The 16,890-nt window shown below is 38.4% G+C and overlaps 1 protein-coding gene across 3 annotated transcripts in view; it reads left to right on the top strand.

The window, feature by feature from the left end:
* CHCHD3 (coiled-coil-helix-coiled-coil-helix domain containing 3) overlaps positions 1-16,890 on the top strand; it is a 280,347-nt gene that overhangs the window by 99,505 nt on the left and 163,952 nt on the right. For all 3 annotated transcript variants that reach the window (XM_042925058.1, XM_042925048.1, XM_042925067.1), the window contains exon 4: positions 4,112-4,229. In XM_042925058.1, coding sequence (XP_042780992.1) covers positions 4,112-4,229 — 118 coding nt within the window. The remainder of the gene's footprint in view (positions 1-4,111; positions 4,230-16,890) is intronic.

Genomic DNA, 16,890 nt, shown 5'->3' with positions numbered 1-16,890 from the left:
TCACTTTGTGCCCATCTAGTCTCTCTGCAGCCAAGAGTCCAGCACAACTAGGTGCTGATATTCCAGAGGCTCTGAAGTATTGTGGAGTATAGAATTTCCATCTACAATAAAAGTATTATAACGTCCTTCTGTTTTAGGGTATTTCGTGTAGTCTGGGACTATATCACACTTGTGACACTTGCAACCCGGTGGCTTGGCTCTTGTGGGGTTCAGCTGGTCTCACCAGTTGTTTTGTAAATCCCTCAGTCTTCTATGTTCTGCAGCTGGTTTCCCTCCATCCCTTCCTCCCCCCGTTTCTTTCCTTCTTTCTTTCCTTTCTTTCTCTTTTTCTTTCTTTCTTTCTTTCTCTTTCTCTTTCTTTCTTTCTTTCTTTCTTTCTTTCTCTTTCTTCCTTTTTCTTTCTCTCTTTCTTTCTTTCTTTCTTTCTTTCTTTCTTTCTTTCTTTCTTTCTTTCTTTGTCTGTGGTTGGAAACATGCTCCTCACTCATTCTTGCATGCATACATTCAACAAGTATTTGTTGAGCACTTACTCTGTGGCAGGCACTGGTAAAAGCACCGGGAATATAGCAGTGAACAAAAACAGACCACCTTCTTGCCCTTACAGAACTTATAGGCAAGTGGGGAAGAAACAAAGGAGCAGGTGAAGGGATAGGGCTGCAAGGGCATTGTCATTTTCAACTTTGGTAGTTCTTGAAGGTCGTAACAATAAAGCAGAACTTCTTAGTGGTGAAAACTTGGAAACAAAGATGGAGAAGACCAAGCTATATATAGTCATGGTATATTTAGCGAACTTGGAGATTTTCTTCTTCTTTTCAGAATACTATTGCTTTCTCTGTGTTCCTGACCCCATAGTGAGTACTGTTACTAATACTGCTACTTACCCTAATAGTGGTGAGTGCTTATTGTATTACAGGCATCATGCTAAGTGCTTTGTGTATGTAGAACCCTTTAAGGTAGGTATTACACCAGTTCATTTTGCTCATGAGAATAACAAGACCCAGGGAGGTTGGCTCAAGCATTGACTCAGCTAGTAAGTGCTAGAGCCTTGTTCTGGACCCAGGACTCCCAACTCCAAAGTCTGTGCCTTTGTACCAAATATTACAAACTGATAACCTTTATGTTTATTATAACATTGAAGTTGTGTATATGTTTTTTCTTTTTTTTTTCTTTTTTTAAAGTTTATTTTGAGAGAGAGAGTGAGTGGGGGGAGAGACAGGAGAAGGAGAATCCCAAGTAGCTTCTGTGCTGTCAGCTCAGAGCCCAATGTGGGACTCGATCCCATGAACCATGAGATTCATGAGCCAAAATCAAGAGTTGGACACTTAACTGACTGAGCCACCTGGGCACCCCAAACATAGTAGTTTGCTTCTTTTTCATTACCTTGTCAAAACTTTTAAGCTTGAACCCCTTTTAACTACATTTGTAGTTAAAATTGGTATATGTGAGTAAACTAAATTTTAAAAAGTAGGCAGTTATTATTAAATAAATACTACTTTAAAATATGATATATACCACATGTGGTAGAAGATAGAAAATCTAGTTGTACAGAATTCATTTTATGTTAATGAACTAATAATGTAATTTTTGTAATAGTTGTATATATGTATGTAAAGTCCCTAGCACGGTGCTCGGCATAGAGTAGGTGATCTATACATGATGGTGATTTTTATTATTTTTAGTTTCCACCTGACTTGTAACATAGGTAATATCTTTTACATGCAGGTGCCATGCCAGTAAAATGCTTTATTTAACTGCACCATCTTGTTACCTTAAACGGTAACCTCAGCAGTGACTGGCACACTAGCTTGATGAGGACCACTTCATTTTTGATGTTCTTCTCCTTTTACAGGGCCTCCAGGATTTATGGGAGTGGAAGTATATTTTGCTAGTTGAGGGCTGTGGCTCTTGGTTTAGTAAGCATTAGAATCACCTGGAGGGCTTATGAAAAGGCAGTTTGGAGACACTACCCCCAGACTTTCTAATTCAGTAGATGTGAGTGGTGTCCCAAGTATTTGCATTTCTCACAATTTCCCATGGGTGCTGCCACTGCTGCTCATTTATGGATACTTTTGGAACTGCTGCTTGGAAGTGACAAGACTTCGCATTATTGGTGTTCTTTTTCGATTATGCAGGTCCACTGAGTTACTGTATTGGTATCATTGATGTTGCTGAACTCACTGTGAAATAGTATGGAGAAATTTGATTTGTGTCAGTGTGATTGTACTTACTGTTTCAGGAGAAGTTCCTAATTTTTTTTTTTAATGTTTATTTATTTATTTTTTAAGTGAGAGAGAGAGAGAGCACAAGTGGGGGAAGGGGCAGAGAGAGAGGGAGACACAGAATCCGAAGCAGGCTCCAGGCTCCAAGCTTTCAGCTCAGAGCCCGAGGTGAGGCTTGAACCCACAAATTGTGAGATCATGACCTGAGCCAAACTTGGACGCTTAACCGACTGAGCCACCCAGGCATCCCTTAAGGAAAAGTTTCTAGAGGTTACTTTTGCATTAGAGATTTTCAAAGTGTAGGTTTTAATGTGTTTCTGTTATTCGTCTTTATTCAAGACCTAAAAACACACAGGTTTAATTTTTTGGAATATATTTTACAAGGTAATTTCTAATTATATTTTTAATTATAATTAAGTTTGGTTATAATTGATTTCTGAGAATTTCAGAGTATCTGGATGATGTGGGAGTTTAAAAATAGTAGCAAAGATTTTTATTTTCTTTAGTTCTTTTCAAAAATCATTTTAAGACTAAATTTGATAGAGTAGTATTGAATTCAATTTGGTGCTCATCATTCCCACTTACAAAGTAGATTTCATTCAGAATTTCACTTATACCAACATAACAATTTTACCTTTTCTTTTTAAAGCAGTGCTTGTACCTTTAGGGATATGATGGTATACAGGGGTTATTCTCTCAAAGAAGAAAAGGCAATCAGAAAGTCTTTGTTCATGAGATTAGACTGAAATATCTTCTCATTCACTGATTACTGAATACCTTTATGTGCCAGGCATTATGGTGAAAATAGGTACCAAAGTAATTTATCTTTTTCATGCACAATGAGGGGTTTTAGTGGATGGTAACTGACTATGATGTAATTGTGTGATGAGGTTACTGATAAACCCAGTGTTGTCGGATGCTTCATTAACACAATCAGTATTCTGTACAGATCTTAGAGGGTGAAGTTCTGTTTTCTTATTTTGCTAGACTTATTTCTTATTTTGTGTCCATAGTGTTACATTTAGTTTGGAGCTAAGGGACAAATTGGAGTCCTTCCAGAAGTGAGGACCTCTGCTGTTGAAAGGTCTTGCCATTTTTGCATATGAGGATCCTTGGAAAATGGGAGTAATTCATCTGGAGGGAAGACATCTTAATTATGTTTTTAGTTCCCTGCTGTAATGTAAGATCCATGAGGACAGGGACCCATCCTTCTTGTTCAGCACTGTGTCATCGTGCTTCTTTCCATGGCTGGTGTGTGTTCCACAAACAGTTGAATGAGTCAGTTTTGACGGGAAGATGATGGTTACTTTCAAATATTTGTCTTGTAGATGGCCTGTTAATTAGACTTACTGCTTATATTCCAGAGGACAAAGGAGGCAGGCACCAGGGATGGAATTTTTAGGTGGGCACATTTCAGTTTTACATAGGAAGAACTTTGTAAAACTAGTTTAATAGTCCTATCAATTAACTTTTTCCGGGATTTGAATTCTGCTATTTTAAATGTTTGGGTAGGGGCTGCATGGGGGCTTAATAGAAAATATACGCACTTTTTTTTTTTTTTTTAATATTTAATTTTGAGAGACAGAGAGAGAGAGTGAGTGAGTGAGGGAGGGGCAGAGAGAGATGGAGACCTAGAATCCGAAGCAGGCTCCAGGCTCTGAGTTGTCAGCACAGAACCCGATGTGGGGCTCGAACCCACAAACCATGAGATCATGATCTGAGCCGAAGTCAGATGCTTATTAACTGAGCCACTCAGGCGCCCCAGAAAATATACGTGCTTTTAATAAATTATAGGCCAGAGTGATTTTTGGCTGCTTCTCTATTAAAGTATTTTGTTAACTAATAACCAGTAAAATAGTTTTTCCTAAGTTAGTCCTTTCCTGTCTTTTCAGACTTAAGCAAAGCAAAGAACTGGACCGAGAGAGGGCTTTTGCCAATGAGCAGTTAACCAGAGCTATTCTTCGAGAAAGGATATCAAGTGAAGAAGAACGAGCCAAGGCAAAGCACCTGGTGAGTATTAAAGATTTAGTAGAAATGTCTTGTCTACAAGGAAATCTCTGATGTTCGGGAAAAGCTAAGTACTTCTGGCCAGCTTTCAGTGTGGACAAAATGCATGTTCTCTTTGCTTAGATTTTTTTTTTTTTTTGTTTGTTTGTTTTGTTTTTTTTCCTCTTACAAGTTGTTGACAGTTTGCTAAGATTAACCTTGAAGGACTTTTTAAAGGCAGGCAACTTGAGAATTATTGCAGTGATGATCCACACCGAGACACTGCACATGCATCTTCCCTGAAGGGATATTGCTTGTTTGCTCTGCTTGCCTCCCTCCCCGCCCCCACCCCCTTCCCCTTGATTTTGATTTCATTGTCTTTGAAACCTCTGGGGCAAGCAGCCTATCTTGTTTCTATCCCTGCTCGCAACCACCAGATGTTAGTCTGGGAAGTCTCCAGCAAAGGTGAGTAAGTTTTGATCAATCACTTTCTGGGCTTTAGAAAGGGAAAGATGCGTAGCAAAGGCTTTGGGGAACTGTATTTTTAAAGAAAAGGGATACTTTTTTTAAAAGAAACATTTTGAAACAGTTTGAGAGGGAAGGTTATATAAACGTTAAAAATTGATTATTGATAGGGGAAAATTTAAAAGGCACCCATAAATCTGTCATTCTTACATAACTGTAAGAATTACAGTTACAAACACTGGGGTGTGTTTCCTCTAGACAATTTTTTTTTTAAGAGAGGGGTTGGAGAGAGGGGCAGAGAGAGAGAGAGGAAGAGAATCTTAAGCAGGCTCCGTGCTCAGCACAGGGCCTGACCCGGGGCTCCATCTCACAACCCTAAGATCATGACCTGAGGTGAAATCAAGTCAGACACTTAATCAATGGAGCCATTCAGGCACCTCTAGACAATGTTGATTCTTAGATCAATTACATACTTTAAGAATTTGTGTATACATAAGAATATATAAGAATTTGTATAATGCTGTATATAGCATTTACCATCATGAATGTTTTCTTATATCAGTGAATGTTCTTGTGAAATGTACTTTTTGATGGCTAAATAACATCCTGTCTTCTCTGTGCGACATAACTTATCAAAGGATTTTCCATTGTTAGGGAAAAGTGGGGCTGCTCTGGTTGAATTTTGGTGTCCCAACAGCTTACTGCCCACTTCAGTCTTCCTAGAAACCCACATGTAACTTCCCAGGACCACTAGTGTTCATTGGAGTACAGTTGGGAAATCAGTGGAGAAGTAAAATGAGACTATATTGGAGAACTTTGATTGCAGAACTGAGGGGGATGTCCCTTGTTCAGCAGGCCATTGAGAACTGTTGAAAAATTGATAAGAAAAGGGTCACTTTGTGTTCTCTCGTATTTTTTCCCTTGGTCCTTTCTTTGAGAGGCCAACTGCTATGACCACATGCCATTAGAGAAAATAAAAGGAAGCCGATGTGTAATGAATCCATTTCTCCAAAGACTAACCCAGGGTCCAGGCTAAATGGGTAGACAGTGAAGCCAGAACAGAAGTGATGGCCCAAGAAAGAAATGTCCAGGGTCAGACTGTTTTGTAGGTCTCTTCTTTCTTGATTCTGGGGTCATAGGGTATAGATAACAACTTATAGTATCTTCCAGATTTTGGCACCTATCATAATATTAGCCAAAACAGAGCCCTCACAGCACTTAGGGACTAAAAGTGGAATTTATACAAGAGGATTATAGTCGATCTGTCCTGGCTTGAGTGTTCTTAGAGATTTGAGTGGTAGTTCATGGCCACAGCAACATGGCTGCCCATAGCAATCTAGCTACCTGATACGAGGTTAACCCCCCTGTATTGTTGTTATTCATTTTAGAAGGCATGCATATTCATTGGATAAAAGTCAGAAAGTAAATAGAAAAATATTGAGATCACTTGGATTAACACTATCCAGAGACAATTACTGTTAATATTCTGGTTTATTATTTTTGTATTCCTTTCCACATTCCACTAAGTCTGTATAAAACATTTATATTAATATATTTATATGTAGTTCCCCAAACATAGGTGATGGCATACATAGTCTCATATAACTCTTACAGTAACCTGCACATTAAAACAATTTAGACTATATGTAAAGATCATTCTGTATTCATAAATATGTATTTGTGTGATCACTTTTAATGATTGATGACTGCATTTCACAGCATTTTCTTCTAGTAAGATAATACAGGGACATTATAGAAAATTTGGAAAATGTACAAATTACTAAGGAACTGTCTGTCTCATACTCGTTAGGATGGCTGCTATCAAAAAAACCTACAATAACAAGTATTGGCAAGGATGTTGTGGGAATGTAAAATGATATAGCCACTATGGAAAACATTATGGCAGTTACTCAAAAAATTAAAAATAGAATTACCATATGATTCAGCCATCCCACATCTGGGTATTTATCTAAAAGATTTGAAAGCAGGGTCTCAAAGAGATATTTGTACATAGCAACATTATTCATAACAGGCAAAAAGTGGAAACAACCCAAGTGTATGTGAGTAGATGAATGCATAAACAAAATGTGGTATGGACTTACAGTGGCATGTTATTCAGCTTTAAAAAGGAAGGAAATTCTGACACAGTGCAACATAGATGAACCTTGAGGATATTATGGTGAGTGAAATAATCCAGTCACAAAAAGACAAATACTGTGCGACTCCACTTACATGAAGTGTCTAGAGGAGTCAGATCTATAGGGAGAAATTCTGGAAGGGTGGTTGTCCTGGGTTGTGGGGAGGGAGAAATGGAGCACTTTTTCATGGGTATGGAGTTTCAGTTTTGCAAGATGAAAACAGTTCTGGAGATGGGTTGAATAACAATGTTAATGTCCTTTTCCTGAACTCTTCACTTCTAAATGGTTAAGATGGCAGATTTTATGTTATGTGTATATTACCACAAATAAAGATTTAAAAAGATTCTAAAGAAAATAAACATTAGTGCACGTGTAATATTTAGAGGGTATAAAGTTTATTCTTCCTTTTCCCCCATACGTCTACAGTCCAGTTTCTAGATTCTACAATCTAGCAACTTATAAAACAGGATTTAAGTGATTTAAGTCTAATGTTGTCCTTTAGTACTTTGATTCTCAGCTGGAGAAGTAGGCATCCCCAACACCCGTTATTCCTGTGAGAGTCACTTCGAGAATGTTAGCATGTTTCTGCTGTGAGTGCTGGGCCTCAGTTGCAGCCATTCTTCACCCTAACATGTGAGACTTGTGGAATGGTGATCAAACATTGATTTTGTTCCTCTTTATTTAGAGCCCGGATGTTGCAGCCAGTAAGAAAGTAAAGGTTGGGTTTCACATGTTTGAAGGAATTGGAAAGCTGTCTTTCAGGAGAGCTAGGAAAAAAGAAACAAAACTGATGGGATATTGGTACCGTGAAATAAAACGAACTCCTTCCCCAGTCCCCGTTTGCCTCTACCCGCTGACAGTTGACATTTAGATTGCTGTCTCCGTCCAGGCTTCTCTTCCCACAGTTGTAGCAGCTGGCTTTACTGAAGCTCTTTGAAGGGCAAAGACGGTAGTCCTGTTGTTGAAGTTTTAAAATCGGATCAGATCAGACTTTGCCTTTAGGAAGAATTGCTTTAACTGGAGAAGCTGTTCAGTGCTGCTCTAGATCCGAGAAGCCCATACTAGCCCCTCACTCTCCTTCTCACTGACTGGTACTGATCTCTTAGCTGATTTTTACCCAGAAGTTTTAGAGAAGAAGTTCACTGACAGGAATGAGTGTTTCTTAAGTGCAGGGAAGCCCCTCCATAAAGAATGAAGATTAAATAAAAGGACAGCACCAGGCAACCTGTAAAGTTCAACTTGACATTCTATGTATCTTTAAGACCTTGTACGTATATAAATCTAATATTTTCTGTGTCATTAGATTTTTTTAAAAAAAATTAAAGAGTAGGGAGTTGTGTCTTTTTTAACTTTGGAATTACATTTAATTTCTTTTTAAAATGTGAATTAAAATTTTGGTTCACTCTTTTTTCTGTCTTATTAAATTTTGTTGACTTAACATTAGTCATTTTTTTGTTACCCCACAGAACTATGTAGTATTTTCTTTTTTCTTTTCTTAACCTAAACTTTAAAAGAGTCCACAGTTTACTTAAGGAAATAGTCAAATAAATATACCTCTAATTATGCAGTAGTGTTCTTCACCCATTGGATGGATGTTTTAGTGAGTGCTTACTGTGTGAAAAACACTGGGCTAGATACATACCAAGTGTATATAAACGAAAAAGACAAAATCTTATTCTTAAGAAATTCACAGTATAGTGTGGGAGACTGATACATTAAAAATAAGTTAAGAAGCACTAACTCTATTAGAAAACCATGCCACTTACATTCTTGAGAGAATTCTGACTTTTGTGAAAGCAGGGACTTTTAACTCATTGCCACATGTGCATTTGTTTGTTCAACACACATTGAGTGCCTAATATATAAGTGCCTAGCAAAGGGGAATTAGTCAATTAATACTTGTTGGTTGATTAAAGGAAGAATCAAATCTACTCAAGCCCTGAAAATGAGAGAGGGCGTGGGAAAGAATAGAAAAGACTTCTTAGGGAAGTGGTGCCTGAGCTGTGTGTTGAGGAATGAGCAGGGATCACGCATATGGTTGAGGAGTAGGGATGCTTTCATGTTGCAGGTGAAAGTGTGGAGGTGTGGGGCCAGTGGTATACAAGGAGTTGCCGAGCGGGAAGTCCAGGGCAGGGAGTGTTGAGTGATGAGACAAGAGGTTGGCAGGGCTAAGATCATGAGTTCTGTGTATGCGATCCAGGGAACCCTGCACCATATACATATAAGGGGAGAAATGAAATGGTTAGGTAGGCATTTTGATACCTTAACCTGGTGAAGTGGGCAGGACAGAGTAGAGGAGGAAGTAAGTGGAAAGAGACAAGTTCAAAGTCTTCATTAATCCTATTTGAGGGCGGGTGGTGCTGGAATTTGGACAGTGCTAGTGGGGATGGAGAGAAAAGAGGACAAGTAAGAGATATTTAGATGATAGTACTTAGAAGATTTTAGATTTGAACAGTTGAAAGAAGTGGCAGGGGTGACTCCAAGGTTTCTGTTTTTAGAAATCCTCTTATTTTAAATAGAAAAAGTAGCTATCAATGAAAAACATTCTTGGTTAAGTGCATATTGTGCAGTGTGACTTCTGTGTGGAATTGGGGAGGATTCTGGACTCAGAAACCACACTAATTATTTTGTTTGACTCTAGATGAGATCATTAGTCAGATTTGGTCCCTTTCTGCACTTCCCTCTTTCGCAAATTTATTGAACACCTACAATGTGTTACACACTGTTAGTTGCTGGGGATGCAAAGATGAATTATATCTGCTTACTTTTCTTTGAAGACTCTCCTACAAGGTGTAGGGCTTGTGGGAGGGTCATTCTTCAACTCTTCTTCTACTTATGTCATATTTCTTTGAATCTGTAAAACCTTGTAGTGTTTAGAAGAAATAACACTAAAAAAATAGGGTAGGTGAATGCATAAATTTAGTTTTTCTAAATTTAAGTGACTGTTTCACCAAAATGTCACTTTTTATCCCCAGTTTCCTTTTTGTCAGAAATGCACCAGTGAAGCAATCAAGAAGAAGAATTGATTAATTTTGTGCTGTGTGCTTTTCAGTTCTATGTTTTGTTTGTGCTTCAAACTGTGACAGTTGAAATTTCATGGTCAAAGAGAAAAAGGTTTTGAAATTTGGGGTATGGAGGAAAATGACTAAATTAAAAGAAGTAGATAAGAATACCAACGCTGCCCAAATATAAGTGAGGTTCTGCCCAAGGCCAAAGGATGCAGTTGGGATTGTCATTTTGAAATGATCAAAATGATCAGCATGGCTCTTGCTCAAATTCTCTGTAATAGAACAGTAAGGCTGATCACTCAGGGCTTTCAACGTTTTTTTTTTTTTTTTATTTATTTTTGGGACAGAGAGAGACAGAGCATGAACGGGGGAGGGGCAGAGAGAGAGGGAGACACAGAATCGGAAACAGGCTCCAGGCTCTGAGCTGTCAGCCCAGAGCCCGACGCGGGGCTCGAACTCACGGACCGCGAGATCGTGACCTGGCTGAAGTCGGACGCTTAACCGACTGCGCCACCCAGGCGCCCCTCGCTCAGGGCTTTTAGTGTCGTTAAGATTAACCAGGTGAGCCACATTGCCGTGTTGCAGCAGCTTTCCTGGGTTCTTGGGCTCTTAAATATACTTTAAAAAAAACTGTTGCAGTTTTTTGGGTGCAATTTAGTGCTTTGATTATAATCTCTATTGATGTGTTCCCTCTGGTTATATATACTGTGTGCTGGTTTTCTTGCAAAAGACGCCGAGCCCAAAATGTTTTGACATGCGTGGCGTATTAATTTGCTTTCAATGCCAAAAATGAAGTTAATGATTTTGAGCTTTTGCTTTTGAAGACGATTTAAATATAGAATTTCTACTTGATGTTTGAGGGATCTAAGCCATGTCGGTAGAAGATATTTTCCTCAGCCTTATTGGTGAGAATGGGACCAGGGATCCATCTACAAGTCTCAGTTACTCTCTTAACAGGAACTTTAAAGGGCATTATCCCTCAAGACTGGTGGAGCCAAGGTGCACTGCACACATTTGCCTCCTGTGTGTTTGGAATCAGCAGGCCATTATCGTTGCCAGGACAAAGCATGCGGATGCCATCTCCCTTTGTTCTTTGTTACCATATGGTCCTTACTTTCTGTGTGTAAAGCAGCATTATTATTGTCAGCGGGAGTGCACAGAGCCCTGTGAAGAGATTGTTCGAGAAATATCCCATGGAAAGGTAGGGCAGCTTCAGGTGTGTTTATTTGCTCCTGCGGTGGAAAAGGAGAAAGATGTTTTGTCTCAGTTTGCCAGCCTAGCCTTATGTTAAGAGCCCAGAGAGAGAATAGGACGGTTATTACAGATTTCAGTATTAACTTACATACTGAAAGGTTAACCAGATGAATATGCTTCTCAATGTACCTAGTCAAACCCTGTCCTCATCCAGCTTTACAGGAATACCCGGGATCTCAGCATTACCAAGTAGCCTTAGAGAGGCATGCATGCTCAGCAGATACCGTGGGGCCTGGAGCAGAGAATGGCTGAGTGTTCTTCGCGCAGTGGAGATTAAATCTCACTGTCAGGGACGGCGAAGCCGTCCAGTGGACACATTGTACAGGTGACCACAGTTTGCTCGTGTTGCTTTTGTCCGAGGAACTACCTGTGTGACCTTGTTGACAAAGTGATTAGAGAAGAAATAGCACAGTTGAGAATAATGCTGTTGATGTTCTTGCTTACGACTAGTTGTATTAAAAGACCACCGTGAGGAGGACAAAGTGATTAGAGAAGAAATAGCACAGTTGAGAATAATGCTGTTGATGTTCTTGCTTACGACTAGTTGTATTAAAAGACCACCGTGAGGAGCAACTCTGCTTAGAATGTGCTGTCATATTTCCATTCGAAACGTCCTGAAAAAAGTGCGTCAAGTTGCTTGCAAGCTGGCTGGCTGAGGGCAGCTCGTGTCGAGTGGTATCCTATGTGGTAGCCCTGCCATCAATAGCTTATTGATGTCCTATCAGGTGGGTCATTATGGGTGTCAAGGTGAGGTATGGAGAGCACTGAGTAAAAATCCATAGGTAACTAAGGTGCAAAGGGCTGGTTATGATTCCATCTCTTTATAATGATCTGGCATTTATGGTTAACTTATTTGCTTCACTGCCTGGTCTGAAATGAACGGTCATTAGGGCCTTGGAATTTTATCGAACTGACATCATAATCTCATTTCCTGCTGAAGAGGCCAAGAAATATGGCCCTCGGTGTGAGGTTTAACCTTTAACAAATTAAAAGTTTAACATAAGTATAACGAAGTCTGTCAGTCCTTACAAATCCCAAGTAAGATTTTTGCACATTATGTTGTGAATGAGACTGTAAGACAAATGTGCTCCTTTTTGTTTACCAACAGTCTTTTCAGTTTGTCTTCATGGCAAGTCCCAAAGCTGCCAGTTCTGATGTCGGCTTTGGAGAATTGCTTTCAACCCATTATGGGCAGACCTGTGACTTAGTGAATTCAGCAGTGAATCGAATAGCAGTGATGCTTACTCTGTGACATACTGTGTGCAATGAGATCTGCTTCATTTTTGGGTTTTGGACATTGAAATTTTCACAATGTTACGCATTCTTGAACCACTCTATATTTATTTCTTTTATGTATCCCTGATTTTATTGCTTAGATCTGATTCCTAAATGGGACTGAATTATGTTCTTTCTGAGTTTCTTGATGTTTTAAACTATGCCCTGCTTTTGGGTGTGGGAAGGTTTATTTCCACGTAGCCTGGGGTTATTCCGTTAACCAGAAAGACATTCAACATTTTGTTCCAATGTGACTCTCTCCACTCTTTTCTTTACTAACTATATTTTAAGGATGACTTCTCCTGAAAATACCGAGGGGCAGAATTACCAAATGAAGTAAGGCCTCCATTCTCCAGAGAGCGGGAATCTGTTTACAAACCTGCGGTATTTATTACATACCTCATTTAGCCCATTCATCATTTTAATAGAAAAATGAGTCATTTTAGATGATTCTGAAATAATTCGAGGTAAGCTACATAGCCCTGGGCAGAATATGATTTACTCAGACGGCACCAGGCTATTTTCAAAAAAATGTAATGGAATGATCAGCACCAATAATTCATGATTACTTGTGGCAAACTCATCAGATGTTTTCATTGTCATAGAAATTTGTTGATGAGATTAAAAGTTTAGAGGAGTTTTCTAGCTAACTTCTCATTTGCCCATCTTTTATGATAAATGACTACAAAGTTACATACTTAACTCTGTGTTTAAATATCCTCTGCCTGTTTAAAACACTGACTATAAATTTAATTCTAGATTGTGTTTAGTATTCTCTTGAGACACCGGTCAGTGTCTCAGGGCTAGTTTTATTGGCGATTACAGACCTATTTGTATACATTTTCTGCTTAAGCACTAAATATAATCCTTTAACGTTTCTTTAGGCTGATTCTCAGAAACGTAGCTAACTGAATGCCTGGAACTATAGCTCCAAACCCAAAACACTTGGAAACCCACAGAATGTTTCTAGGTAGTGCTGTATCCCACATGAGTGTTGTTGATAACCAGCATCACAATGAAAATAGTTGATAACTTGTTTTTAGCGCTTTTCATTTAACAAAGAGTTTCCAAGTCCAGTGTCTTATTTGGTGTTGATAATTGGTTGGTCCTGAAATGGGCAGGACTTCTATCATTCCTGTTACAAATGATAAGAGAACTGTTCAAAGAGACTGTCAACTTAAAGGTTGCACAGGGAGTGAGCTGCAAATTAGGTCCCCACTGCCTGGGTGATCTTAGTTGGGGCACAATTTAGCAAATTTTGTTATTATCGAGTTTTTAACCTATAGTGCTTTTACCAACAATATTTGAAAGAGTAAGGGGGCTTTTAGGGTTAGGTGAATGGACAAAGGAGAAATTACTGGAGGCATAAAAAAGACATGAAAACGTCATACATATGGTGAGTACATGCAGGAAGTAAAAATACCACAGCATGATAGGCATACTATACTCATGGAGAAGGAACATGAAGGCAGGCAGCCCTGGCCACTCTAGCAGGCCTTGTGTGGTATTGCTTAATGAAATAATGTATTCATTATTGCAACACTACCAGAGATTAAGAATAATCTATTTAAGGACAAGGAATGGACGAATTCATATTAGAACTAAAGTTTCCTTCTAAATTATTTTGAATTGAAAAGTTTCAGCCTGTCAGGTTGTAAATTTCAGTATTCCAAAAAAATTTCTCACCTGTGAATGTCAACAATGCAAAGGATACTGGTTAAATGAAATATTATTGTATATTTTCATAAAGTTATTTTCAAGTGTACTTATTAAAAAAATGTTTGCTCTATTATGTTGTATTTTGAGAGAGGTGATTGATATGGATAGAAAAGGACCAGGTTTGTAGCAATTATCCATTTCCTTGCCCTCAGAAGATCACCAATATATAAAGGAAGAAACTTTCTTTTTCTATGTGCAAGGTAAACTATTTGCAGGGGAGGTAAGAGATGAATTGATTATTTTTCTACTTTGGACAATAAAGATGTGTTAATGTAGCAGGATTCTTGTTGAGAATAGAGATAGGCTTGCTGCAGATTTTTTAAAAAATGTTTATTTATTTATTTTGAGAGAGAGAGGGAGAGAGAAGGGAGGAAGGGAGAGGGGGAGGAGGGAGGGAGGGAGAGAGAGAGGGAGGGAGGGAGGGAGGGAGGGAGGGAGGAAGGAAGGAAGGGAGAAAGAATGAATCCCAAGAGGGTCTGTGCTATCAGCACAGAGCCCGACGTGGGGCTTGTGCCCATGAACTGTGAGTTCATGACTGAGCTGAAATCATGGGTTGGATGCCCAACTGACTGAGCCACCCAGGTACCCCTAGATTATATTTAAGATTAAATGTAATATATTCACAATAATATATGTATGTATTCACAGTAATATATGTCCACTTTACTCCTGCAGTGGATTTAGTGAATTGTATGTTTTATGTTTTACTGAACTTTATGAGAAATTTAAAGTGAAGGTATTCCACAGGTTTTCCCTGTAAAAGTCAGACTCTGAATAGAGTTGAAAAAAACTATGTCATTGACCATTTTGGAGATTCGTAAAATTAAAAAAAAAAAAAAAAAAAAAGAAACAAATTGGGGATGTAGTTATATAACCATTAATGCAGTTTTCAACTTAATTAATGATCCCAAGAATATTTCTTGTTCATAGCAGGTTAATTAATGTAATAGAAAAATTAGTCTTTTTCCTAAAAGTAGGCTTTTCCCTCACAGCTATGGTAGAAGGACAGGAAAGAGCCAGTAACTGATTTTTACTGTGTGTTGTAAAATTAAAACCTGAACATAAGCAGGGCTAGATGATGTTCTTGCATGTAGGTGTGTATACTTTGTGTTGCACACGGTAAAGGTATTTTGTAGACACTACAAGAAATTTTAATTTCAAAATTATTTTCTTAAATTTTTTATTTTAAATTTTTAAGTTTCAGAAATTTCCTAAGAACAAAGAACTTTACTCAGATCCATCTAGTACACATGGATTATCATTCTGTCTCTTTCTATGCGTGCCCTCACACATACACATTCCTTCTCCGAACCATTTAGCATGGGTTGCATACGTCATGCTAATTTGCCCCTTAACACTTCTGCCCTTTAAAAATTAGCGTGTTTCTTCGGGTGCCTGGGTGGCTCAGTTGGTTACGTGTCTGACTTTTGCTCCAGTCATTATCTCGCTGTTCATGGGTTCGAGCCCCGCGTCGGGCTCTGTGCTGACAGCTCGGAGCCTGGAGACTGCTTTGGATTCTGTTTCTCTCTCTCTCTGCCCCTCCCCTACTTGCACTGTCTCTCCTTCAAAAATAAATTATTTTTATGTATTGTTTCTTACATAACCAAGAACAGTTGTCAAAATCAGGATGTCTAGCATTAATGCAATAGTTTAATCTTAAAAAAAATTTTTTTTAAACGTTCATTCATTTTTGAGAGACAAAGACAGAGAACAAATGGGGGTGGGGAGGAGAGAGAGGGAGACATAATCCGCAGCAGGTTCCAGGCTCTGAGCTGTCAGCATGGAGCCTGAGGCAGTGCTCGAACTTAACAAACTGTTGAGATCATGACCTGAGCCAAAGTCGAACACTTAACTAACTGAACCACCTAGAGGCCCCCGCCGTAGTTTACTCTTTAATCCAGATGCCAATAATGTTCATAGTAATGTTTCCTCCTGGAACAGGATACGTCCCAGGATCATATATTGCATTTTGTTGTCATATCTTAAGACATTTTAAGCATGATTTACGAACAACGGGATCTACATGAATACTGTGTTAATTTCAATTTATGAATTCTTGCTGTTATTGTTAGAGTTTTACAAAGATGGTGGTAGAATGGGCAGAAAATGATAGGTGAGGGGTTTTATTCAGACATATAGATTAATATTCTATGTTGTGGGTAAAGATTCAATTGTTCTGGGTATTTTCTTTTCATGAACCAAAATGAAAACAACTTAAATGCTTTCACCAGCATCTGTATTGATTCTGTGTCTTTGAAATGTAGCAGGCATCCATGTTGTATCATGAAAAACTGTTAGAGAGTAAACTCTTATTTTTCTACAGAGTTTTTTGAACAATATTTTTATCTGGAATAGACTTCTCTCTGTCCCCCCTTCTACTCCCTCAAGTACTGCTCCAGGTAATTTTAGGCAAATTGCTTTTTTTCTTTGTGCCCTTTGTTTCTATCTGTTTAAAATGAGGACAAGGTCGTTAATGCACTTTTCTTTCAAGTCTTTTACCTTGATGAATAAATATATAAATACACGAGTTCTAAGAGAGTGCAAAGTTCTATATGCTTATAAATTGACTTTTCATAAAATAATTTTGCTTATGAATAGGTTACCAATTCCAAGAGTCACATCTATTTTAATTTTCTTTAGTTATTAAAAAAACCCCATTTTAAAAAAAGAAAAATAGTTGAAAGCCTCTATTTTCTTGGTTAAATTGGATTTTTGTTATTGAAAACTTAACTCTGATTAGTAGAAGTGGTTTAGTCATAGGCAGTGGTGTAAATGCTGTTAGCAGTCACTGTATTGAAAGGGTCAATGGGTGGCCAGGTGGCTCAG

Source organism: Panthera leo, chromosome A2, assembly GCF_018350215.1.
Source record: "Panthera leo isolate Ple1 chromosome A2, P.leo_Ple1_pat1.1, whole genome shotgun sequence".
In the NCBI taxonomy this organism is placed as follows: Eukaryota; Metazoa; Chordata; class Mammalia; order Carnivora; family Felidae; genus Panthera; species Panthera leo.
This window is presented reverse-complemented; position numbering and strand designations above follow the sequence as displayed.